The sequence below is a fragment of the Aythya fuligula genome, chromosome 26 (genome assembly GCF_009819795.1).
Source record: "Aythya fuligula isolate bAytFul2 chromosome 26, bAytFul2.pri, whole genome shotgun sequence".
Lineage (NCBI taxonomy): Eukaryota > Metazoa > Chordata > Aves > Anseriformes > Anatidae > Aythya > Aythya fuligula.
The window spans coordinates 2717606-2744157 of record NC_045584.1 but is presented as its reverse complement, the minus strand read 5'-3'; the positions used below and the strand labels follow the sequence as shown (position 1 = coordinate 2744157).

Here is a 26552-nt window from a genome sequence, read left to right as displayed (position 1 = left end):
CGGTTTAAAATAGCAAGGATTGTTCTGACCTCGTGGCCATTTGTTAAATCTGTAGCGCAATTGGAATTATTTCCTCCTAACCTGTAAAAGGCACTGGAAGTTAAAAGAGCTTATAGCAACCGTTCCCCTCGCCTACAGAGGGACCGGCTGGGGAACCAGCGGCTCTCATTTAATGGTCAAATTACGCAGGAGCCAAACTTAACCCAGCAGCAGGCTAAGGGCTAAATTACTCGTTAAATTAGTCACATTTTAATATATTTTGAAGCTGTATTTCCTGAGGTCCTAGGCATGCTATTTCTGCATTTTCTATGGTTTTTATTTTAATTGATTGGAGCTAGTTTTGCTATTATGTGTTTATCCCTGGCCTGTTTTCATCTTCAGGCTCTCGATGAGTTGAGGTTTTCCAGACAGCCTTGAAAAAATATTTGCAATGTTCTCAGCAGGAAGGGGGCTGCGGAACCTGATTTGGGGTGAATAAGCACTGTACTTGACTCCAGCAGCAGAAGAGGCAAGGCCTAAGCAGGCACAGGGAGTGCACTGTGCTGTTTTAAATGCCTGTCGAACCATTTAAAACCCTCTGTGCTTGAAAAGAGCACGGCAACAAGAATCTTGAGCAGAGGGAAGAAGGATTATCCCTACAGCACCGCAACTGCTGCCTTTTGTAACTCCTGACAGGGCACCGCTGCGTGAAATAGGGTAAAAATTTTAATTCTGGTAAATTCAACCAAGACAATTTGTCCTGTACCAACAGCAGCGGCTCTGCATAGGTTGCTAAAGCACAGCCCACACAGCCCTACAGTGCATTGTTCCTTCTTCCTTTCCATTTGTAATCTGGAAGAGCGTGCGGAGACACTCAGTCTTTGCACAGCGCTCTATCTTGAGCCAAGCAGCTGGCTATTTGGATCGAAATAGAGCAACAGAGGTAAGAGTTTAAGGCTTTCAAAATTAAGAGGAGAGCTACAAATTGCTCCATTTCAAGGGAGCAAAACAGCTGCGGCCACAGATTTTGGCCAGGCAGCCACCCACCCTCTCTGGGGCACAGCCTGGACGCTGCACGTGTTGTCTCACTGATGCCTGTAAAAAAAACAGGCAGGCTATGAATGATCGTACCTGGTTTTATGTGTCAAAGCAGAGGGAGCATCTCAGCCCTTCTGGGCAAGACTCAAAGCCTGTTAAAAGGCCGGGAAGCTTTCCCTTGTGCCCTAGCTGAAGGAAGGCCATGTAGCTCTCTGCATGGATGCTGTACCCAGCCGTTTGCTTTCTGATTAGCCGTGAGAACTGCCAGGCTCTGAAACCAGCCTCCCCTGTATGAAGCTGCTGCCTAGCAGTGTGCACGCAGAGGCATGAAGCTCTCAAACACCATCAGTGAGGAAGATATTGCTTGCTACCCTGGACTTCAAAGCAGCCCTTTCCTGCAATCACTAAAGGGCAAGAACTTTGGCAGTGTTTGTGTCCCTACGGATAGAGAGAAGCATCTATTTTTGCAAGCCAGGTACAGCTCCCACAAAATCAGCATCTCCGTCTTAAGATGTGCTGGTTTGCCCGATTCATCCTTACGCTGACTACAAGTCAAACTCGGACGATTGGCTTAGGTCAGAAACTTTCATACAGCCCGGGCTGGTGGCAGGATTCCTCTCACCTCCTGATCTGTTTTTCGGGTCTCCACGAAGATGCTTTCTGCATTTTGACCTTGGAAATTCCCTGATGGTGGACTCTCTGTTATTTTGGACTGTGGCATGATCTGATCCGTAATAACACGCAATGCAAACCCTGCGCCAATTATTTCAAGGCCATGCCTGTAACTTCCAGCAAACCAGATCACCTCTCCTAGACAGGTTTCAAGTCTGTGTTTCCTTTCCCGGTGCCATTCCAGCCTACGGTGCCTACATCCAATTTAGCTTTAGTTTATTGTTGTTGATATTATTATAGCTTTTATTGGCTCTTAAGGAAGAATTTAATCTTAAGACCTTCTCAGACCACAAGTGATTCTAGCAGCAGCAGCGCAGTTTAGGCATGTTAGAGATATTTTATAAACGATAAAATAAACAAATACAAAAATAAATGGTGTGTAAATCCCTTTTTAATTGCACCTGAATCCTGAAACTCAAACTCCTATTCATGAAGGAAAATCCTGTGATTAGTGGTGATTATCACCTTTTAGTCCTAGGCAGGAGGGAGGTGGGATGGGAACACCTCATTTCAAACACTATTCCTTCTCTCTTGCTCTTTTTAAATAGAACAAGTCTTTATTCTTTTTTCTTTAAATAGCACACTGGGATTGGGGGATGTCTTTTGGCTATTGTTGGCGTTAGTCAAAGTTAGTAGAGCCACAGCTGGCCGCTTTAGAAAGACATTATCAACAGTGCAGCATTTCGGAGTGGTACCCTTGTATCTAAGGGGAGAGGGGGAGAGACTTGAAGGAGGGGGGGGGAATACCAGTACTGAGGGTCCGAGCACTGAAATCTCAGTATTTTAAGAAAAAGAGAAAGACAGACAGAAAGAAAGAGAGAGACAGAGAAAGAGAGAGACAGATACTGTGTCAATACTGCACTGGATTTCTCAAAAATCACACAGCTTTAATACCTGTACACTAGGAAAGCCACTCCTTTGGTAGATTATTGAGTAGTGAGGACTGATGGGCAGGGGGAAATGCATAAACAGGGAAAGGAAGGGCATTCAATTCTGCAAAGGGCAAAAGCACCAAGCACCAATGGTAGAACTAACACACTGCAAAAAACCCACCTGTTTACTATCCCATGTGGCTCGCCCACTCAGGATGCACACATGGGAGGCAACAGAAGCTTAATAGGGATAAACAGGGAGATGAGAAGAGGGAAAAGAGGCATTTTCAGCTAGAATGTAACTTGTCAGATTTCTTATTGCTGTTTACAATAAGGATGCAGCTGCCAGATGTGTCCCAGCAGCCTCTTTCGTGTCTACCACTGCTGCATTTCTTTTTTCAAATTCCTTTCAAAAGGAGGGCTCTACCTTATCTGGAGCTGGTATTTCTGCGATAATCACGCAGGCTGGTTTTCAAGGTGCCTGTAGGCAGGCAATAATGGTGAAATGACAGGGAACAAAGAGGGTAAATGGGGAGAGGCAGAGCCAGGAAATCCAGCTACCCTTCTGCAGGAGGCAGCTGGCCGGCTGCCCTTCGGTTCTGACGCCGCAAGGACGAGGCATCACCTCCTGCAAGGGGCTGTGCCGGGGTCTTGTCGATGAGACAGGGCACAGCCCGACGGCCGGGCTCGTTTCTCTAAAGGAAAGACAACTGCGTGTGCTTCAGGAGCACGGGAGGAAGCTTTCTGTCCTTTCACATCCTGGTCTGAAAGCAGATTAGCTCCCATACACAGTGTCTTGGGGATTAGCGTTGGGAAAGGGGCAGTTACCAGTTCTGGATGGCTTGGGCAGCTCTTCGAAGCAGGGCTCAGGGTTTTTCTCTGTGTGCAGGATGTGGAACAGCAGCCACACCTCCAAGAAATTGGCAAGTAATGAGGTGACCCAGGGTCTGCTCTGATTCTTGAACTGAAACCCTGGCTTCTTACCATCTTTTCCACTTCCCAGATCCCTCCCTCCCCTCAAAACAAAGGCTGGTCCCAAATAGCAGGGCTTCCATGGACAGGCGTTAGAGCTGTGTGACTCCTTTCCTCCTGGAGGGATTGAGGAGTTCAGTTACCACCGGGTGGGCAGGAACACTGGCTTCTCACAATGCGTTTGGAATAAACTACAGCACAGCATAACCAATCGAAACTGAAACAGGAAATCAAGAGAAAGCAAAAAACCCAACGGAACAAAAAAAAATTCAGAAAGTAAGAGTAAATCCACTTCAACTAAACCAGAATTTTCAAAAAAAAAGAAGAAAACCAAACCAAAAAAAACTATACATATTTATATACAGAAAAAATAAGTCGTAATTAATTTAAAAAAGTGGCATGCAAAGAAGATTGTTACATTCTCCTATCATGCATCAGGCCCAATGTCCAAACGGCAAGGTAACCATGACGACAAAAAAGTGCAAGAACTCAGCAACATTACCAAAGGATGCATAGAGAGGCCCACAATGCAACTCAACTCATCTCTGCGAGACCCGGGAACGGGCGGGTCTCGCTCATCTTAAAGATTTCTTGCTTTTTCTCTTTTTTTTTTTTTTTTTTTTTTATTTTTTATTTTTTTATAAATATATATATTTTTTTCTCTTAAGAATGTAAAAATGTGGGTAAAGAAAGTAAAAAAGAAAAAAACCACACCAACCTTCTCGTAGCTCTGAGGGATGTTAAGGGGGTTTGATGCGGAACACAATGACATGAGGAGAAGAGAAAAATAGGGGAAACACAGAGAGAGTAAAAAAAGGCCTTCTCAAGGCTGTCAGCTGCAAATTGATTGTTTTTTTTTTTTTTTTCTCTTAACCAAAATAAAAAGAAAGGAAAAAAAATGAAGATAGTAACGACCCTCCTTCCTGCCTTCCTAGCTTTCCCCCTCCCATCCAGCTAGGTACCTTTTAAGAACAACCAAGCTCTGTAAAGAGGTCAGATCGTGAGCAATCCTAAATCGGAATTAGCACCCGACGGGGATGCCAAGTCCAGCAAGGAGTTCTCACTTCATTACGTGCATCTGCTCTTTAAAGAAGGGGGAGTGGAGGCCATGCCAGGCAGGGACCTGGCACCGAGGTGAGCCCCACGTGGAAATGCGCTCCCCCAGCCCGGCTCCCCCCAGCCCCGCGCCCGGCTCTGCTTGCACTAGCTCCACAACGGGACTGAATAAGGAAAAAGAAATAATTAGAAGAAGAAAAGAAAAAAACAAAAACCAAAAAACAAAACCAAAACATTTCCTTGCAATGTTAAAACTTACAACTCCTATCCCAGGTGCTCTATAGAGACAAGCATGTTATGGGAGAAACAAGTCAATTGGAAACACGGGAGTGTTCACGACTCTTTTAAAACAAAAAACGGGAAGAAAAATGTGCATGAACTTCCCCTCCCACCAAAGCAAATCCATTTCAGACCTTTGTTACCTTTCCACGATATTAACACACAAGAAACAAGGAATTAAACAGCATGAAAAACACCCAAACCACAGGCCGAGCTTGCTTACACGGCGTTTTCTGCACTCTCTGGGCTGGCTACTGCTGGCTTTGCTTGGTAGCCCGGCCTCGGGCACGCAGGGCTAGCTCCGACAGGAGGGCTGGCTATCTATCCACCTGGAGCCGGCCCTTAGCCAGGTGGGGAGACTCGAGGGCTACAACCTTTGTCTCCAGGGTAGTTTCCGAGTGGCCAGAAAGGTAGAGGATTTATAAATCAAAGAATAATGAAAAAATCCCCACGTTTTTTCCTGTTTCTTTTTTTTTTTTTTCTTTTTTTTTTTTTTTTTAAATCTCAAAACGTTCCAGCTAAACTGTCTGCGAAGGATTTAGCCCTGAATTAGCATCAGATCCAGATTTACTTTCCCAGAAGAAGAATTTCAGGGTCCAAGCGACAGGGCAAATTTCAAACGCAATTTTCCAGCTGGCCACAAAAGGCTATTTAAAAATTTAGCTTGGAAACATTAAATTATTAAAAAGCCTTCTCTCCATGTGCATGTGATTTAGTGAGCGTGAGACACGAGAGAGAGAGAAAGAGAGAGAGAGAGGAGTGCACACAGGAGCATGGCTCTGCATCTGACTGCAGAGTTAACGTGAGTGTAGGTGGGAGGCGCTTCCTCTGTCGATGGGATGGAAATGGGAACAGTTCACTGGGATGTGACTTTTCTTTTTTTCCTCCCAATGGTATTTTTCTTTTTTTTTTAACAAAAAAAAAAGCGAGAAGGACCAGCCCTGCTCTCTCATTACCAAAAGGGTTTTGCTGTGGAAAGATATTAAACCAAAGCTACACACAAAATGTTACAGGTCAGAGAGATTAAAATAAGAGAACAAAGAAAGCAGAAAGGCAATTGCCCGCTGGGTGGGAGAACATCAAGGGGGCATTAAGCAGAAGCCAATCCCCCTGTCATCTGTTCCCGGTGCTAAAAGGGCAAAGGAATCTGTCACTGATGGCAGAGATGTCTGCTGGCCATCCCCAGCTTTCTGCGAGTCTCTGCCCATGGCCAGTGTTCATGCCCAAGGAACCAGCGACAAATTACTGCTGGCAAAGGGAAAATCAGCTGGGACACAAGCAAGAAGTGAGAACGCACCCTCCTGTTGTGATCTGGGAAGATCCAGGGGAGAAAGAGTTCCGTGGAGGGGGCTGAGAGGATCCTCCCCTCCTCTCACACCCACACCAGCAGAACTGGGACCTTCCCACTTCCAGAGAGCGGGGATCCTTTGTGAGGAAGGGGACTACGGCCTCTCGGCAGCCAAAGCTGTTCATTCTTCTCTGGGCCCTGCAGACTGATGGTGGCAGATACTCAGGCACACTGTTTTGGGCCACACTTGACTTTCCTGAGGGTGGCACAGCCTCGTGCTGCTGCCCTGCAGCTCTGGCGTGCAATGGTGAGAGGTCAGGGTGCGCCAGGATCCCCCTGCAAGCTCCGTAGTGCACCGTAAGGATCCAACCAAGAACCACCAGTGCTTCCCCTGCGCTCAGGGACGGGCTCGAATCAAACAGCTGGGGACAAAGGAAGGCCACGGGGAGGGAGATATTTGCCAGCGTTGTGAGCCGATGAGCTCCCTACCTCTCACGTAAAGATTAGCGGGTGAGGAGTAGCGCACTCCGGCGCTGTTGCTGGCGACGCATTCGTACTTCCCCTGGTCCGTCTCCTCGCTGCTCTCAATCTGCAGGCCACCTGCGAGGAGAGAAGACCGCAGCAAACACAGTCATCACCACTCTGTTTTGTTTTAGGAGGGAGCAGTAGTGTCAACATCTTGCCTTCTCCTTTCCCTCGGGTGAATACCTACTGGAAGGCTGCCTGGGGGTCTTGTGGATCTGGAATTAAGGAGCCCTCCCAACATCATCTAATGCCTGTGCTCAGTGTTATGGCTGGACACGGAGCCACTAGGAAGAGAAAATCCAGTCCCCGCCTCTATACTAAGTGCCTCTCTCTGTACTGAAATAATCAGCAGAATTAACCAACTTTTGTGACGTCTGCAATGCAGATATCCTGCACCAGAACTCATGAAATCAACTTCAGTAATCCATATCACTGTGATCCCCAGAAATCTATCACAGGGCAGTCAAATTCCCATTACTCCAGCTGAAGCAGTGACCATAAAGGTGAAAGGATTTGTCACCCGCTGCCCAGGAACCCTGAAGAATTCTTATCAGTGCTGGCTTTGTTTTGTACCTAAATACCTGATTCTGAGCAATCCCACAGGAGATAATAGTGTGAAAATCACGTTACTGCTAGTGAATATTTCCAAGAGAAAAAAACTGTAAACACTGCGCTGGATTTCCTGAATTGCATGTGTGGTTTTACACCAACTGGGCCAAAAGGATGAAGTTTTTTCTTAAACCCGTAGGTTACTGGAGTTCACAAGAATGTATTCAGAGCCATACTAAACACCCCTGTACGCAGACATGCAGATATGCTGCATGTAACTACATGGAAGAAAATTGTCTCATTTACCTCAAAAGGCTTCGCTCCTGCAAAACTTCAGTTAAGATACATACTACATAAATAATTCAACAGGCTATCAAATGCTTTATGCATTATGAGTATTATGAGTACATGATTATACTACAGATATGGACAGACCTCACATGTGCTAAGACTTTTAACTGCTATCCGTGGAAAAAAAAAACAACCCTAAATATAAAAACCAAACAATTCCAGCTCAGTGTAATATTATTGATAAAATCTTAAGCGAGAAAAGTGCAAATGATATCATTGTTGGTTACAGATACAGCCTCTTCAGGAAGGAAAACCAACGTGTTCGCATGAGGAGGACAAGGAGCTCGTGTTCCTCTTTGTGTGCATGGGTGAAAAAGGATGTTGCGTGGGAAGACGTGAGGCTGTGAAAGTATTTATGACAGGGATGGGGTGTGAAAGTGCAACTCCCACCAGGATCCACTGTGTCTGGTAGCTCCCAAAGGCAGGACAGATAGAATTAAAACAAAAAACAACCCCCCAAAAAACAAACCACTGAAGCAAACTAAACTATTTTCTAAAGAATCTGCGGGTGTTTCAGTATAACAAAAGGAGTTGGAAACCAAATGGTGTGAGGCTTCACATTGAGACATCAGCTGAGCATATTTCATACTGAATTAAAGCTAAAGTATGCTCTGTCATCTCAAAGCTCCACTTGGGTGGACAGCTGGACAGGGACTTCTATAAATTTCTTTTATTTGGACAAATCTGTGACTTGCTTTGACTGGTTCCAGACAAATCTTCCGCATCACTCATGAGTGTTGCTTGTCTGGGTGTACACAGGGGTAGACTGAGCCACACTCCAGAGCAGGACCAGGACATGAAGTGCAGGCAAGCAGCTACACCAGGGGAATGAGGACTCACCCCTTTCGCCTTGACTACTGCAGCTTTGCTGGTGAATGCAATGGTGGAAATTATACTGTAGAGAGTCCTTAGGGATATGGTTTAGTGGGGACTGCTAGCGTTAGGTCAGAGGTTGGACTCAATGATCTTGAGGTCTCTTCCAACCTAGAAATTCTGTGATTCTGTGATTCTGTGTGAGTTTTCAGCACTTGCCAGGAGCCAATAGAGATGATGAGTGAAAACATAAATACCTCACCTACTGCACCTCCTACTGCTTTTACCAACAGAGAATTAAGGACTTTAAAATTTGACAGTGTAGGTAAAGCCTAAGCAGGGTTCCCCAAGGTGCACGCACCCAATTCTTGCTGAATTTCAATGACACCTTGAGGTCTAACATCTTTTTGGCTCTGTTAAAGAAACAGTGCAGAAGCTACTTACCATGGGTATCCTTCCCAGAAAAACCTACAAGTAAGAGAGCGGAAAGGGGAAGGTGGCTCTGAAGCCAGACACATGAGTACACACAGATAGGGAGTGCTGAAGATCTGCCTGAGCAAAGGACTGGAAAACTTTCACCACAATCAATGGCTCAGGAGCACTTTGCACCAATCAAGAGAAGGCCCTAAGTATTTACCAAGCTTCGATAGCATTTAATGCCCAAGATAAACTTCAGTCCTTTGCAGTCCTGGAGAGATTAGCTCTTAAAACTGCCATAAATCTGAGGCAGCACAGCCTGAGATGTCATTAGAATAACAGTATCAATATTACCAAGTGCACCCAGCAAACAGAAACAGACATTATAACCATATATAAAATAAAGACAGGTATAAAAAAAGAAATAAATATCCAGAGGTGAAGCAGGACAAGAGAACATAACAACAACAAGAATCTGGATTGAGCACAGGTCAATGAAACAGGAACTGAGTGGAGAGAAGTGTTTGGAGAGTGGGTGAGTGAGCGAGCTGGGGGTGTCTTACCTCGGATCGGTGTACCTTCTGCAAAGAAAACAAAGAAAAGAAGTGAAAAGACTGTAAAACCCCAAACACCTGGATTGCCTGTGGGAAAAGGACCTGAGTCAAGGAAGACAGTTCCCAGTAGGAAACTTCCTGTACTGTCTCATCGTGAATTGCAGGGACAGACTGAAGAGGGTTCGGGGTACTTAAGGTGGGGATGCCCTTTAAAAAGCAGTCCAATTCTGCTGGCTCTTTACAGAACCTTCATGGCACTTGGCTTGAAAACTCTTCCGACTGGCTCCATTTTGTTGTTAAGAATGGAAAGAACACCTTCAAGCTCTCAGCTAACATTACTGTTTGCTTTAGGATGAACCTGCACTTGTCTTCATCACCCTGGGGGGCAAGGGTCTGCATTATGATGATGATAGCCAAGACAGGGAAAGGACATCCAGGTACCTTGCATCACATTTAGAGTTGCAGGTCTGATCCCAGCTCTGCCAGTGAATTCCCAGTTCCAAACTTAAGCTTTTGGCACAGATGTGGGAGGAATTCAATGCATGTCCTTAGCAGGACCTTCAGTTATCCTTTAATGGCTCTGCACGGCACAGAGATTGAAGCCAGATGCTCTGCATTAAATAAGGTTGTGGAAGGGGTACCTCGTGCTACTGCTCTAGAAGCCTCCCTAATGCCAGTGCAGGAGAGGGGTGCTTTTTTGAGAGAGAAGAGTCCTGCTATGCTTGCCTGTTGACTGCATCCCTTGGGTTATTTTAATTCAAACCCCCTCCAGTTGTCTTTAGTGCCTGACATGAGTTTTCTGCCCTGGCAGGTCTCACAGATGAGAGGAGGTGACATTGTGGCTGCTGACCCCAGTCAGTGGTAATATCAGTCCCCCCGTTTGACCTCTCGAGGTTGAAACCATCTTCCTTTGAAAACCCGGCAGGTCCTTTTGCTCACAGCGGCATTCACACTTGTCACACAGCTAATTAAAAAAGGGGGGTTGATTGGTTGGTAGATTTTTTTTTTTTTTTTTTTTTTTTTTTTTACCCCAATCCTGAGAACAGGGCAGATTCCGCAATTCCAAACATCGCCTCTGACTAGGGAGAAGTGCAAGGGCTTCTCTGTGACGGCAACAGCGCCGTCATTCTGCAGCACCTCCCAGCCAAGGCTTGTAAGTGCGTTACATGACAAATATCAGCCCACACACTCTCCTCTCCCCTAGTGAGGTACAGCAGTATTATTTCCCTCACTTTGCACATGGGAAAACTGAGGCAGAGGTGAAGCAACTTGCCCACGGTCACAGAGGGAAGCCTGTGGCAGAGGCAGGGACAGGAGCCAAAGCCTCCTGTGTCCACCTTCTGCCTTCACCACAGCCCTTCCCTTCTCCTTCAGCCCTGCTCATCCTTCTTGTGCTGCGGTTCAATCCTCCATTTTCAGGATAGAAGGTAAAAATATATAGGTATTGATTACAGTACACCTCTATTTTTCACAGGAGATGAGGGAAGAGAGGCGTTACAGTGTTAGGATATTAGATTCTAGTTATACTCAGCTTCTAGTTAAGAGGTTAGGTTATTTGATAGAAAAAGTTAGCATCTAGTTAGGGTTAGGAACTAGCTAAGGTTAATAAAGCAGGCTGGTTAGCTATCAGGACAAAGGTTGGAGAGACAGCGTTTGAAAGAGAAAGAGGTGGGGGAGCGTGTACTTGGGCAGATCTCCACACGGGAGACGGCAGGAAGGTTGTGAAAAGCGAGAGAGAGACAAAGCAGCAAAGGGTTATAGATCAACTCAGTGGAAATAAAAACAGCCTCCAATACATCCTTCTGTCTCAAAACTGGAGCGAAAATCTGCCATCTGTGGCACAAATCTCGAACAAAGCTAATGAGGAGAGGGCAGAGGAGGGGAAGGGCCCCAACATCACCCACTGCTAGAAGGCTTCACAGGCCGTGCTAGGCCTGGCAGTTCCTGCAAGGGCTCGCTATAATAGACAGGAGAAACACACCGGAGCTACAGGAGATACAATGGCAGCTGTTGCCTCCTTGTGTTAACGTGATTGTAGGTTACTTAGTCCCTGCTCCCTCTAAGCATCGGCGTTGCCCCTGGAAATTGGCTGTCAGCAGCTCTTGGAGAGCAAGGCAAGCCAAGCAATGCCTCCTCGATGCTTCCAGTACTAACTCTGGCGTACGGGACACAGAGGTGAGGAGCAAAATGTGCTTTACGAGGTGGCCCACACCTGGGACAGAGGGGACAATTTGAACCAAAACGAGATCCAGTGACTCGCAAGGCGAGAACAGCAGTCTGCATGGCGGCAGGGACACAGATGGTAGATTTTCACTGCTGGAGTTTCACATCTAACCAGCTTCATATTCAATTTAGGGGGAGCAGGCTGGTGCTAGAGGAGGATCAGAAACACATTAATATATTCTGAATAATTCTGAGAGCTCCCGGAGGTTTGATTAGGGCTGAGGGAGGCATCTGTGCTCAGGAGCTGGCTTGCCTGCTGTTCTAACGGCTCATGAGCAAATTCAGGAGGCTGACCACTGCTCATGGCACAGAAAACTAAAGGAGGAAGAGTTCATGTGAATGCTGGACCTTCCAAGTGGAAAGCTGGTTTTGCAAACTATTTGTATTGCCTTCCACAACTGCCCACAAACAGGATATCTGCTTGTTTAGGGCAAATGTTCGGGCTGCAGGAGCCCAGATGGCCAGCCCAGTGATAAACAGCAGGGGCAAAAGGCACCCGACCCCATACAGCACTTGCCTCTGGATTATTAAGGGCCAGGATGGTGCCAGGCAGAGTGCCCCATGCAGGTGTCCCCCAGTGCAAGAGAGGACGGGATCTGCTCTTCCACCATCCCTTCCTCTGACTCTTCCCACCCAGCAAGCTGCCTACGGATTCTCCAAGCCTCGAAAACAGGGAGAGGAGGAAAGTCACCATTGCCATGGCAATGACAGAAAACACATCCCCACCTTCTGTCAGGCCACGTGTGCGAACATGTGTGTGCTATGCTCCTCTCCTGAGGGCTGGAGAGAGCTTTCTATTCTAAACAAGCAAGCAATCATCAAGGGTCTTCTGCAATTTTAAAATGCCGGATCCTGGCTGACAGCTGCAATTGCTACAGCTCTAATAACAAAAGGGGACTTGGCACAAGGAGGAAATGTGACGTGAGCTCTGCAGACAGGCTCCTGGCTTCTCGAGGGACAGGGATGATGTGGAGGGGGGGCTTTTCCTTTGCTCAACTCTTTCCAATAGCCAATGACCTGTGATTAACAGCTTCAATTTGACGATGCTGCACCCCCACCTCTCCCTTCTGAAAACGCCAATAACCCCGTTAGATGTGAAACTCCAGGACCTCCTGCAGGTGTGAACACAATTATCACAGTTCCAGGGTACAAGCTATTGTGTATTTGGGGAATTCCAGGACAACTGTTGCTAAGTTACAAAAAAAAATCTATCCAATGTTAGGAGGTTCATATTTAGCTGTTATCTCTTTATACAGATATATTAATTAGGATGATTATTATTCTTTTTGTAGCCTGCAATACCCCTGCAGAAATTCATTAAGAGGGCAGAAGATCCCTACTGAAAGAGTTAGTAGAAGAAATGCACAGCATGCCTCTCAGAAAGCTGTTACAAAGGAATTAGTTTAAAGGTAAGGGTTACAAATCTGGACATTAGCAGGTTTGGGGTTTTTTGTTTAGCTTTTTTTTTTAATTGAACAAACTTACCAAAGGTCTCTGAGTGTAAAAAATAGTGAAAAAAGACAAAAAAGAAAAAATTAAGTTTGTTATAGCCAGTTATTTAGAAAGCAGAAGACAACACACAAGACACAAAAGGTTTTAGTGTTTCTATGATGTAAGAAGTCGGCTTCAGGCTGTCTCCCATTTCCCCCCTAGGTGGCACGGCTGAGCAAAGGACATTGGCTTCTACTCAAAATACCCTGAGATTGCTCGTGTTGGCGTTAAGCAGAAATATCCATTTGTTGTCCACCACCAAGACCACTTCAGCTCTTAGATAACCTGGGTTTCTAAGGTTGAGATGTTCATGTAAGTCTAAGGAAAATGGGAGGCAAGACAGAGGTTTTTTTTTTTTTTTCTCATTCTTCTTTGATTGACAATTAAACTTTTCGTGCAGCCAAAAGCCTCAAATATTAAAAGGCTTCCAGCTGCTTGGAAAGAGTATCTGGAGATAGAGAGAAAAAGGAATGTGGATAGAGAAAAAAGGCGCTATGGTTAATGACATCACCAGTTTCTCAGTTATACTGAAGACCCTTAACACAAATGGGTCCACAGCATGATGTAAATATAATGACCATGCTCTCAGAGGTCCATTTATATTGCCAGCGAAACATTTAGTTGTTTTAATATAAATGAGAACTAAACCTGGACATGGACACCCAATTTTGCAGAGCTCCGTGTATGACATTTCACTTGTACATTTAATGAGCTAATGTGCATGTTTGCCACTAACTCACACATCAATATAAGTTCAGTTATTAACACCCTCCCTGGTTCTTAACAGCTTTTGTAATAAAGCAGCATGGATGCTGTCCTGATGGCTTCCTCTCCAGGGCAGAACCTGGGTGACTCTCCTGTCCTGCTGCTCCGTCGCCTGCCCCTGAAGCGCTCCCCATCTGGGAGCAAGGAGCAGCCAAGCCTTCAGAGCCAACACCGTTGCTGGTTTCTACACTAAATCTGCTAGTGCAAAGTGTCGAGGTTGTGATTTAGTACCAGGGGCACTCCTCCTCCCTGCACTCCTATTCATACAGGGCTCATCAACCACCCGTTAGTTGGCTCTAATTGTTAATCCCCAAGAAGCCGGGCTGGAGTCATCCTGGTGACCTGTGTGTGAAAGACACTGAAGCTCATTAGCAGTGTCCTGAAACATCCAATACCCTAACGTGTGCTAGCGCTACGCTTCTGGAAGCAAAGTTTGCTTTCTGGAAAGGTAAATGCATTCAATTAGGTTCTGACATTAGCAGCATCAGCAGCACTCAAACAGGCACCGCCTTGCACGTCACACCCACGTTACAAACACACACTTCCATCTCCTTTCCCTAAGTCTTAAAAAACTGCTTTCCACTGACAAAAATGCTAATGAAGTATGGATGACCTCAATGTTAATGTTTTCCACTTTCATAGGCCTCTGCATCATAGAACACACAGGTTTTGAAAGGCCATAAAAGTACATGAAATAGGAGGAGAAATCAGAAGTCCTGAATTTCAGCCCTCTGCCGTGATCAGGAGTCTGTGCACTCCCTTTCACAGAAGCCACAGGTATCTGCCCCAAAGGACAACAGGGATGCTTCAGGCTTCCACCAGTTTACTAATTCAGAGATACTGTAAATGAGATTAATTCTCAGCAGGTATATTCAGATTTATCAGAAAGGTCAAGGGTTCACTCTGAGGCTAACCAATTCACTGGAATAAAAATGCAGCACTCAGGTGGCTTTAAGGAAAACATCAGATCAAATCCAGTTAAGGAATATAAAGGCATTCTAGCAAGATGATAAATGTATTAAAAATAATCTGCCTGTGCATTACTCACACTTCAGATCATGGTCATAGAGCATGATATAATTCTAGTTTACCTCTCATTATTTATGCTGAGTGATTTTTTTATTTGCATTTGACTCAGCTGTTACAATAAAACAGGGAGGTCAATCTCATCTGTGTTTGTGGGACTCAACAATCCATTCTAATTCTAACAAAGCAGCTTAAGTATCTGCTTGTAAGTTTGCTTCACTGAATAAAGAAGCAGGTGTATAAAAGCTACACTGAACTGGAAATAAACGGAGCCTTTACCACTGGTGGCCCACAGAACTAAAAATCTTTATATAGATTCTTTGCTAAACAGGTCTAGAGACAGACCGGGTGGTTAAGTCCTCTGATGTTCAGACCCAGCACTACAGTACTCAGAACTCCTGAATTTCTTTGGAGCCAGCAGAGGTCTGGGCAGAACTATTTGGCTACCACTCGACTGGCTGACTTGCAAAATGTCTAACTCGAGCAGAGCAGTACCAGCTGCTTCTCTGAAGCCTCTGTTCTCCCTTTGCCTACAACAGTGACATTCCTTTGCCCCCAAAGAACAACAAAGCAATCAAAAAAACCCTTGCAAGTGCTCTATCTCTCTCGGCCAAAGGAGCGTTCTGAGTAGTTGAAGAGATGCTAGGACTTGCTAGGTCCAACCACACAGGCACGTTTTCTTTAGGCTGGGTTAAAGCAGTCAGTCCAAGAAGTACTTGAAAAGGATTATGTCTTGGGTTCGTTTTTGTCAAAAAGCAAAACTGCCACAGCTTGTTTCATATTTGCATATTTTCAGAGAGATACTCTTTTTTTTTAAGTTGAGAAATGAAAGCGTTTTATCAGTAGCATTCAAAAATAAATACACCTGTGCCCTCCTCGCATGCATACACACATTCACACTGTGAACTAGGATATTTAACAAGTACACAAACAGCTCCTGGAAGATGAATATTAAGAGATGTCACGTTGACACACACAAAAAGCAACAAACATAAAACAAACAAAAGAGACAGATGGACAAGCAGATGGGGAAAGACAGAGAACTGACAAGAGCCACGGAGCTGGGGTACATCTGTTCATGGAGATCCACTCCATGGGCACTGCCACTGAGCACCGAGGGGTCACTCGAGAATGCTCACAACTGCTCTCCAGCAATGGCTGCAGGGACTCGATGCCAGAGAGATCCTGCAAGAGCTGCTCTTCAACACCAGCTTGACAGGCTCAATTTTCACCAACAGGATCCTGCTTCGACAGTAAGAGGCTGCCTTAGCTGTGGACCTTGTACCAGGTACGTGTGGCCTACGGTGCTGTCTGCTGTAGATGTTCTTTTTCTTCCTTACCCAGGTCTTGGGCTGAGGAGGAAACACTCAGCTCCTGCCCAATCCCCAATTCCCCCTGAGCTCGAACAGCATCATTAGGAGGCAAGTGGACTGGTTACAGTGTCTCCTGCCCAGAAACCAGCTTCCCTGCTGTGATTTATGCCAACTACACAGCAGGGAAGGGCAGGAGGATGGGATGGAGGGAAAAAAATGCTCCAACCACTCCCTGGGTAAGAACAGTCCTAAAACTGAAGAAAAACTAATGCCTCAATGCACAGCAGTGGGGCCCACGTCTACAGGTCCCCCCTCTGTTTCAGGACCCTCTGAGCATTCTCTTCACAGCTGTATCTGGGTCTTGATCTTCAAGCCTCGCACGGAGACCTTACCTGATCGCAGCTGTTTTATTCTCCCATTGCTTGCGCTGGGGTCGACGGGCAGGAAATCTTTGAACCAAGTGATCTCGGGGTCTGGGTTCCCGCTGGCCGCACAGAGCATTGTGGCTGTTCGCGTCCGCTCCACCACTTTCAGCTGGGGCCCCATGTCGATGTTGGGGAACCCGGGAGGTAACTGGTCCTCTGGTGGGAGAGAGCAAATGAAGAGTGGTTACACACACAGCAGGGACAAGGCAGCTGAAATTCAATGGAAAACCCTGAGAAAACCACCAGGCAGATGCGCTGCCCAGTACCCTGAGCAACACAACTTAAAAGAAGGCTCCTGCAAATGGTCCATGGACGACTCGTGGAAACACATCATGCAGCAAAACTTCCTCACTTGTCCATTACGTTTGACTATCCGAACGTCCCACAGGAAAATTTTACAGTTAACTATGATGAATTATTCAAAAAAGCTTTGGGGCATGGCTACAGCCACCTCAAAGCTTCTCCAGGTCTCGCACCGAGTCCCTCTGTCAGGCAGGTGAGTGCGTTTATTGGTTTTACAGCAGGAGCTGTGCACACACGTGGCAAAGATCCCCGTACTGCAGGGGACGGCACACGCAGTCACATCAGAAAGGAGCGATTCCTCTTCCCCCTCCAAACCCCATAGTACAAAACAATCTGCACCAGAGGAACAACAAAAGTGACTGCGTGAAAAGGAATGTCAAAGGCGCAGTGGAAACTGGGAGGGAGAGGAGAGGAAAATACCATCCAGCTGCAGGCACCAGGGGGGCACACGACGACAATCAGCCAGGCGCAGGCAGACAGGGTGTGATCTTCAGATTTATTAGCAGCGTGCTGCTGCTCTAGAAGAAGAGGGATGTGGCACCAGCACCTAGAAGACAGGCTCAGGAGAGCTTCCTGCTTCCTCTGCCTTGCCTTTGCCTTCACTAATGAGGGCGAGGAGGGCAACCCGAACTGATGTTGACTAATTTGTGATAACTAATACAAAACCCCAGCGCGTCCCCCATAATCTTTGGCGTGACCTCCTCCATCACGTGGAAGAGCCCTGGCCTACGCTGGCTGCTACGGCTCAGGAACATGACATTTCTTCCTACAGCAAATCTGCCTTTGAGGGAGGATGTGGGCACCAGGCAGAGAGTTTACGGGGATTCTCTGTCATTACAAATGAGGCGCGTTAAGGAATCACAGCCTGGGGATGCCACAGCATCAAATCCAGCCCAAAAGCAGCTGAGACAACAGAAGGGAAATAACACAGAAAGCATTTGGGCTTTAAAAAGGTGGGATTTTATAAAAAGCAGAGGGCACCACCAGCCCCGCACTGAAACCAACAGGAGCTCTCGTGATGGCGGCAGGGATGGGATGGAAACTCCGTCCCGATGCTCAGGCTGGGAATCCTCCCTGCCACCTGCGAACACGAGAGCTCATTTCCTGCTACTGGCACACTGCACATCAGGAGCGATGGAGCCAAACTACCTACGGCTGAGCCCAGAGATGGTGGAACAAAAGAGAAACCCGGTGGCCTCGCTGTGGTGGGTGTCTTTTGCTGTAGCAGCAAAGCAGAATTGCCAGATCCCAGTACTGCTGTACATGAGCTCTGAACACACGTGGTATGGGGTCAGTGTTACACCACTGCTGTGCCTCTCACTCAGCTTCTGGAAAGCTACGAAGAGCATGAAGGCACAGCCAGAGGTTTGTGTGGTGCCCTGATACCCCAGGCCACGAAATTCTTGTCTAATACCATTATTAGCACTGCACAGCTACTGCGGAGGAGAAAAGGCTTCTAAATGCCTCAATTGTGTGTTTAAAATTGGGCATTGTTTCCTTCTTCGGACCATTGTTGGAGAGTTATAAAGCATCTATTATGAGTCACTGGAGAGTGAAATGTACTAACCACACCTCTCCTCATATATCAAAGGAATCTGACCACAAACAGCAACACGTACGGTCTTAGAACTGCTGAAGAAACGCAGATTTCCTAGTATGGCCAAACTTACAGCTGTATAAAGGGGCAGTCATTTCAGTGCATCTGTAAACGCCTCTAAACCCGGGTATTGCATTTGAAATAAAAACACAAACATCTTTAACAAGGGACTGAAGCAAAGCTTTGAGATCTTGGTTCACCAGGCTGTGCTCGGGCATCGCAGGAGTCTCCAGCTCCTGCTCTTGCAGATCCTGCGTGCTGCAAAACCCCAGCCCCCACCAGAGTGAGCTCAGGACAGAAGGGCCCTGGGAATTGCTTTGCCTTTGCACAGCTTTCAGCCAGGCTTTTAACGTCTTCTCTTCCCTTCTCCTATTTAACCAGGCGGTGGTGTGTTGTTAAGGAGCCGGGGAGCTGCTGCCGCATTGGCTGCAGATGACATCATTATTGATTACCGCTTTTATCCTGCTCCCTGGTGATGCTCCTCCACCTGGCTCAGACCCGCGCCCGTTAATTTCACGAGCCAATTAATCCACCGAGAGGACAGCCCTCCCGACTGCCAGGGCGCGTGTGTTCGTGTGTGCGCACGTGTGTGCGTGTATGTGCATGCGTGTTGGGGGGAGGCTCGCTGCAACCGTTATTACCGAGTGTTTCTAATTAAACAAAAATGTTAATCTTGCAGCACATTGTGCAGAATTCCTCTGAGTTTAATTAAAACAACTGCGACTAGAGGCGTGATCAGATTTGAGGATCAGATCAGCAGAGGAAGCATCTCCGAACACCGCATATTGCACTGATTCAAGGGCTCAGATTTCCTTCCTGCCAGGAAAGTGAAGCTGGCTTCATCCCCTAACAATTGGATTCCCTATAATAATGCAATTACAGTCTCAACTCAATCCCCACAAGACATGCACACACATGCCCTGCCACCCTCCCCCTCAATCCCTAAAAGCTAGCCCAAACCTGTTACCAAATAAATAAATAAGGAACGGTTCGGGTTGTGAATTCTCTTTCTGAAAGCAGCCCAGGCAACTGGCTAGAACAAAAGAAGCAAGATGCGAGCTGAAGATGCTTTGAGGGCACATCTGGCCTGCTGCTGCAAATCACGCTGGCTTACGCAGGCAAATGTTTTCACGTGCTGCACTTACCGTATTGCCAGAGCCTCCAAAACACCTCGCTCGTACCTGCTCTTAGCCTGAGAAGCGTGAGGGCCTCCCTTAAGGAAAAGCAGAGAAATTACCTCAAGGCCACTGAACAAAGAGTGAGAAAGAATAGGGGAGGAGAGATGGAGGGAGGCAGGGAGAGAAGAGGAGAGCACTTCAGCTCTCATTTATAATAAATCCTGCTGGAGGACGCATGTGCTGACAAACACACATGTTCGTACGGATAAAGCAAAGGTCGCCAGCTACAGCAGAAGGAGACACCGGTACCTGGCACCTCTTTGTCACTCTGGAAGGTGGCACCTCTGTGTTTAGATAATTAGCTGTGCTGGCAATGAGGATGATGAGGAACGATAAGGCGGGTGTTGCTGCTGCTCTTTTTCCCGCAGGGTGTGCAGAGTTGTTTAATAATTTAGAAGAGAATGAGGGCGTGAGCATGTACAGACGCGCTACGTGCTGAATGCAGAAAGGTACAGTGAGGATGTTGCTGAAGAGAAGAGGAGGAGGAATTTTGTGCTCTTTGGAGATACAAAGTGCAGCTCACGGACACTGGCTGGTCTCTGATCACTCGACTGCTCTCGCTTCAAGCTGGAAGAGCCAAGAACGCAGAGACGAAGCAGCTGGAGCGACATTAATTTTAAGCAGCATTGGGATCAAAATCCAGCACTCCTAAACCTTATTCCTGTTTTCCCCTTAAGTTAATGAGCTCCTTACAGCTACCCCCTCCCCAACAGGTATCCCTGCATTATGCATTTTGTAAAATTATATCAACAAGTTCTAGCCATCAATATGTATGTCCCCGTGTCTTAGATAACTGCTATTATACAGCTAAAGACGAATTTAATACATGCCAGGATATGTAATGCGTGCTTAGTTTGTTGATTCCATGTATTATGATTGAGAGTTCTGCTATGAAAATAGCTAAATAGCCTAACAATGTTATTAAATATTTGCTGGTCTATAGAGACTTCGATATGCATGTTGGCTCCTGTAGCAGTGCAGGTAATTCACTGCCTTCCCTACAGCGTGCCCCCCGTACACTCCTTATAAAGGCATCTGAGTTAAAATTGGTCTGACATTATTCATAAAGTACAGGACTAATCTGCTCGCTACTTGGCCTTATCTTCAGGTCATTACAAGAACAGAAAAACAAGTCAAATTTGAAGCAAGCCTGCCAAGAGCTTTTCAAGTGGCAAGGTAACATTTCAGAGAGGCCAGCTTAGCCTTAAGATGTGCTCCCGTGGGACTCGCTGCTTTCTGCTGAGCCTCTCCAACTGATTTTTGTTTATTTTTGCTGATAAAAAGCCAGCAATTACAAAAAGCAACAAAACAGCAGAGTCTTGCTAGAACGTTACACAAGCCCACACCAGATGTCTTCTCTGAGTAGGAAACGTGTGAGGAACATTTCAGGCCAGGACTGGTAGAGAAATGAACACTTCATAAAAAAGCTACAGGGAATCACTCGAAAAAGTTCTGAATATCCGTCCCCAGCAGCCTGCATCACACACTGGTAATAACCACCACAGCCCTTACATGTCTAATAGCCAGTTTTCCTCAATTTTCCAGAGTGCAGTAATCCTCAGGAACAGATAGGATCGGCCAGTGTGCAGCAAGCTATCAGGGCACAGCGAATTTTCTTTCATTACGTTTATCTGGACCAAGCACTGTTTTTTATGGGATCAGTGTACAATTCATGTCGCATTTACTAACAGCTCACAAAGGGTAACCCCCGTGGAACTCTATCAGCTTCGATAAAGCAAAGAGCCAAGCCCTGCCTGGCCCCTGCTCCAAATCCAGCAGCAGAGGCAGCGCAGGCAGAGGGTTGCAGCAAGGCTCCCCTGTGCTCGCAGCACAGGACAGTCCTCTGCAGCACGAGAATCTCTCTCTCAGGCCACCAGAAAGGAGGGAAACTCTCATGTCTACATAGGAAGCAATAATAATAATAATAAAAAAAGTAAATTACGTAAATCTTTCCTGGGAGTGTGGAGCTTAAGAGAAACAATCCCAAGTGGGAGCTGGGGTGCCTGTGCCAACCAGCTTCCTTTCTGCTAAGTTATTACGAAAAACGACAGCAGCTGGGGTCAACAATAACTGGAAAATGCTTCCCCAAACCACGTTCTTTCCTCTTCTTTGGGCTCTGCAGGAACCAGGTCTGCAGGCGCTGTGTCCAGCTGTGGGAAGCGCAGCAAGGCTCCGCAGCCCTATCAAAACTCAGATCCCTTGAGAACCAGAACAGGATGGACAACGAAGCCAGCAGAGCTGCTGCTAAGAGCCTGCGAGTTGAATGGTGTCCATCACAAGCTCAGCTTCCCAGAAGCTCCCAAAGGTTTTCCTCTCCTGCAGCTTCCTGTTTTTAAGTGAATGCACGTGGACTTCTACCAGGGTCCGATCCAGGAGCAGCCCTGTGGATAACCGGAGAGGGGTTTACTCCCAGTCCCTTCAGCAGCTGCATCTAGGAGGGAAGAATGCATTTTTTTCTCTTCTGTTCATCAGACTGCTTGCACTGGCATTGAGGAAATCCCGTAACTGTTCATACAGGCGTACTACATAAAGGTCCACACACTAACTGAGTACAACAGCACAGCCACAGGCTGTAGAATTAGACCAAACCCCAATCTGCAGAGTTTGTAACAGCTGGAGCCCAGGTTTCCACACTCCAAAACATGTCAAGGTGGCAACTTCTGCAAATGACAGCTCACATTCATCTCCAAGCTGTGCAGCAGCCCCCATCTTTATGCTAAGCATTAGCTCTGAAAGTGAGAGAAGACAGAAAAGAGGAGGAGGCATTGCATGGAAAGATGGAGAAAAGACAAACAGGAGAGTGGGTGAATGCAGGAGCAGGGAGGGAAAAGAGAGGAAGAGATGCCAGCGGACTAAATTGTTATTGTGGGGATTAGTGGACTTGTGCTTGACCCTTTTAACTTTCCCAGCACTTAAAAAGGAGCATAAAGAGGAGAAAATATGTGCTACGTGAAAGCCAAGGAAAGATTAAGGATGGAATAATTCCAGCGGAGGAGGGAAGGGGAGGGGATCCTACAAAATCTGCCTCCTTGATGCTCTCCAACAAACTTGCTGGCCCAGCCTGCGGGTACTTACTGCTCCCCCAGGTATCCTGAGCCGTGTGCCCCAGATGCTCGGGCACGGCCAGCTAACAAAGCTGCCCAACGCGGCCCTGTTAGGCAAACGGAGCAGCAGTGCTCCTGAAAGCACCGCAGCCCAGGAGCAAAGCACGCAGTGATCATGTTCTGGTGGGATCAGCAACGAGAGTAATTAGGCAGGCAGCGGGGAGACGCAGCTCCTGTTCTGTCATCTGTCTCTCTCGCTGACACGTGTGTGATGCTGGTAGCGGAAGGAAGAGCTGCAAAAAGACATGTACAGAGGAGCGCTGTCCCCAAGGACAGCCACTGAGCTCAGCTCGGCATTTCCCAGGCGCTGCATCTTTCTTGTGGCAGAGCATGCCTGAAAAACGACGTGAGAATCCAGAGGGGTTGCGAGAGCAGGAGCTGGAGGAGCACTTTCTCTCTTGCCACTGCTCGCAACGGAATTGTAGGGGTAGGGATTTTGCGTGTGATCACGGGGGCACCTCTCCCAACCCATCGCAGCTCCAGAGAACACAGGGGACTAAGTGTGAAGAACAAGGCTCCCAGCTCGGCACGCTCCTGTCGCAGAGCGCTGCTGCAGCCTCCTGACAGCGACAGCCCACCACAGGCAGCGAACAGAAGGTTAAATGCCACGCCAGGCAGAGGAGCAGCACAACGACTGAAGTGCACCTACACAAATCTGGCAGGCGTGACTGGACCACGGGCCCGCGTGCGCAAAGGCAGGCAGCATCCCGACAGCACGGAGCCTGCAGGTGGGCAGCAGAAGGGATATTCCTGCTCCCAAGGGACATGAAGGGTTTTGCCACGTGCCCTTTACGCCTGATCTTTAGTTATTGCTGTGTGCTGGGGATTTGCACACAAATTGAGCTCTGCACTATTCGGGATGTGCTCGCTCTCTTTTCAAACAAAAGGACTCCAGATGCTCTCGAGAACACTGAAACTGCCGAAGAAAAGGCAATTGGCATTCAGCCCCAGCCACCACTTGGTCTTAGGAGGACCACACAATGCCTGGAGCACCTCAAACTGCTATGAGCAGTGCTCACTGCAGAAATGCCTGTTCTTACCACAAGTGTCCCCATCCAAAAGCCTGCAGCTTTTCTACAGCACCTCCTGCTGATGGCTGCATCCACAGCCAACGCTCCCAAGCTAAGGCCCCGTCAGGAGCTCATGGGCACCCCACTGGCCCCCGCCAGGCTTTTCTGCCAGGATCACTCGCATTGCCCTGTGGTTTGAATGGAGATCACCACCCATCTTTCCTCCTAAAGTGGGTCAGTTTGAGCAAGCAGCCTCGTTTGGTGTTTCACAAGGCAATTTTACAGATCTCCAGGGTAATAACGGAAAACATCCAGAGGCATCCACAGCAACAGCATATTGTTCCCTCCCCCACGTCAAGTTCAGAGAGCATATTTCCAACAGATGACACGAAGGAGGCATCCATGTAAACATCCTCTAGAGTGGGGACAAGTGGAAAAAAAAAAGAACAAAATGGAGAGGGGAACTGTGCTCTCAGAGAGTGCACAGAGCAAAGGATCTCTGGTGCTGCTTGTAAACCCAGGGAGGAAATTTTTATTGGAGGCAAGGGAAAATCATAGCACCATGGGGTAATTCAGGTTGGAAGGAACCTCAGCTCATCTTCCAGTCAAACCTCCCGAGTGGTCTGGTTTTAGCAAGCAGTCCAGCTTTGTTTCTTACATGGCAATTTTATAAAGAGCAAACGGATCTGACAAGTCCGACAAACCAAAAATGAAGGACTTTGTCCTTGGGCCATGTGTTTTGTGACATTTCCCACTCATCTGAAGAAAGGGAGAAGCTCAAGGGGCCCTTTCCCCCACGATGCTGACACATGGCAGACAGGCACGATCCTTACCTCGGAGGACGGTGAGCTTGGCATGGACGGTAACCTCCCCATGAGGGTTCTGAGCAACACACTCGTAAATGTTCTCATCCCGGGGAGTCCGGAGTGGCTGGATCCTCAAAACAGCACCTGCGCTTTCATCAAATTCGATTGTCTGGAGGATAAAGGGAAAGAGAGACAGTAAGCATCCTTGGGTTGGAAGCAGGAGGCTCATTCCCGCTTCTAAAGGATGTACCAGCCCTTGTCCAAACACAGACACTCGAAACCACACTTCAGCTGTCCCGCAATTCCCTGCACATGGCCAGCATAGGCAGTTTCTCTCTCCACTGACCTCAAGTTGGCAGAGAACTGCTCCACACCAAGCCCCATCCCTGACCACTGACCCAAAAAACCTGATATACACACCCCAAATACTCCGAAATAATGAGCCATGGTGAGTGTGTGCTTGGGGTGGGTGTTCAGAGCCCAACTGTGATTAAGCACAGGGAAACTGACCAAGGGAAAACAAAATAAAAACGAATCCCCACCTCCTTCCTCCATCTGCATGGGCAACTGACACCACAGAGCAATTCTCAGCTCACAGCTGCCTGGCAGGACAGAGTCCCACAGCAAATTCCACAGGCTGACCTCCTAGTTCTTGTTCCTCCACTCTCATTTCTATCTAAACAATACCAATTGCTTGGGTCTGGCTGCCAGCAACTGTAATGTTTACTCCAGGCTGTCCCAGGGTTAAAATAATGAGCCGTGGATGGGTACGAAAGGTACATGTACAGAGATGCAGTACCACCAGCTTAGCCGGAGTTTCTTACAGAGGGAAGGAGGCAGCTTTATATTGTATCTGAGGACGGGGAAGGAAAAAAACAACAAACAAAACAACAGAAAAAACTTCAATAACGTAAGTAACCCAAGCTCTCTCTTGCTCTGGAACAATCCCAGCTGTTGACATGGCCAAAAACTTGCATTTCACTCTTTCTGTTGTTAAAACTCCTCCCATTCCAAACCTCCCTCTATTACTGGCTCTTAGAATGGCCACGAGAGCACGAGCTGCTTTGTGCTGGTCTCTCTTTACACATGCACAGACAGTGATTTGATGGACGTCTCTTACCTCAAACCTCTGAGAGTTCACTTTCTTCCCTTTCTTGTTCCAGGTGACCCGTGGCTTTGGGTCTCCAGTTGCTTGGCATACAAAGGAGGCCACCCCTCCTGACACACCAATTTGGTCCACGGGTTTTTTAATGAACACAGGGGGACCTTTAAGGAAAAAACAAAACAAAAAGGAAACATAATCATTGTCACGAGGCCAGACAAACTCAATAAACACTGTTTGCAATTAATAGTAGCATTATCACTGCTGTTCTCTAATGGTCACGGATGAAATTAAACCTCTTCACCTTTTGGGAACAAGTAGTCTTTGCCTCTATTTGACATCACAAAATGATTAAGGGCCTGATCCTAGAGAGAGATTCCAGTGGGATGATTTTGCAAAGCCTCTTATTTCTGAAGAGTGGACTTTTAAACTGTTTTGCACAGGGAAAACTGACGGTGTAAAGGCTAAGATTCATCACCAAAAGCTGGTAGAGCTGAACACAGTACCTAGAAACACTGAACTGCACTCCCCAGCTCCCAGCAGATGAACAAGTCATCACAGAGTGGGGCAGACTTACAGGAACATACGCAAGGCAGGGGTAAAGCGTGAGAAAAGGACCATAAAATAAATGGAACGGGAAATGTGGTGCAACGAGATCTCGAGGATGATGGTGTGAAAGAGTCTGATGGCAGTGGTTCTGGGATGTGAAACACCCTTGGCTTGTAGCACCTCTGTTTTCATCTCTGAATGTTCTCCCTCACCAGTACATTTACACGGTAACAGGCACAGCAGCCTCTCGAACAGGCAAGCTGATAGGATACAGCACAAGAAATGAAAGTTAAAA

General features: G+C 47.1%; 1 protein-coding gene across 17 annotated transcripts in view; it reads right to left on the bottom strand.

Annotated features, from left to right (window-relative positions):
- Positions 1-26552, bottom strand: part of PTPRS (protein tyrosine phosphatase receptor type S) — a 151073-nt gene that overhangs the window by 55060 nt on the left and 69461 nt on the right. For 9 of the 17 annotated variants that reach the window (XM_032203550.1, XM_032203557.1, XM_032203553.1 and 6 more), the window contains exons 3-9: positions 25727-25872; positions 24634-24775; positions 16576-16764; positions 13074-13082; positions 9375-9392; positions 6646-6756; positions 4252-4263 (exon numbers count right to left, since the gene is read on the bottom strand). In XM_032203550.1, coding sequence (XP_032059441.1) covers positions 4252-4263; positions 6646-6756; positions 9375-9392; positions 13074-13082; positions 16576-16764; positions 24634-24775; positions 25727-25872 — 627 coding nt within the window. The remainder of the gene's footprint in view (positions 1-4251; positions 4264-6645; positions 6757-9374; positions 9393-13073; positions 13083-16575; positions 16765-24633; positions 24776-25726; positions 25873-26552) is intronic. The other 8 variants (XM_032203556.1, XM_032203559.1, XM_032203560.1 and 5 more) reach the window with 3 other exon arrangements.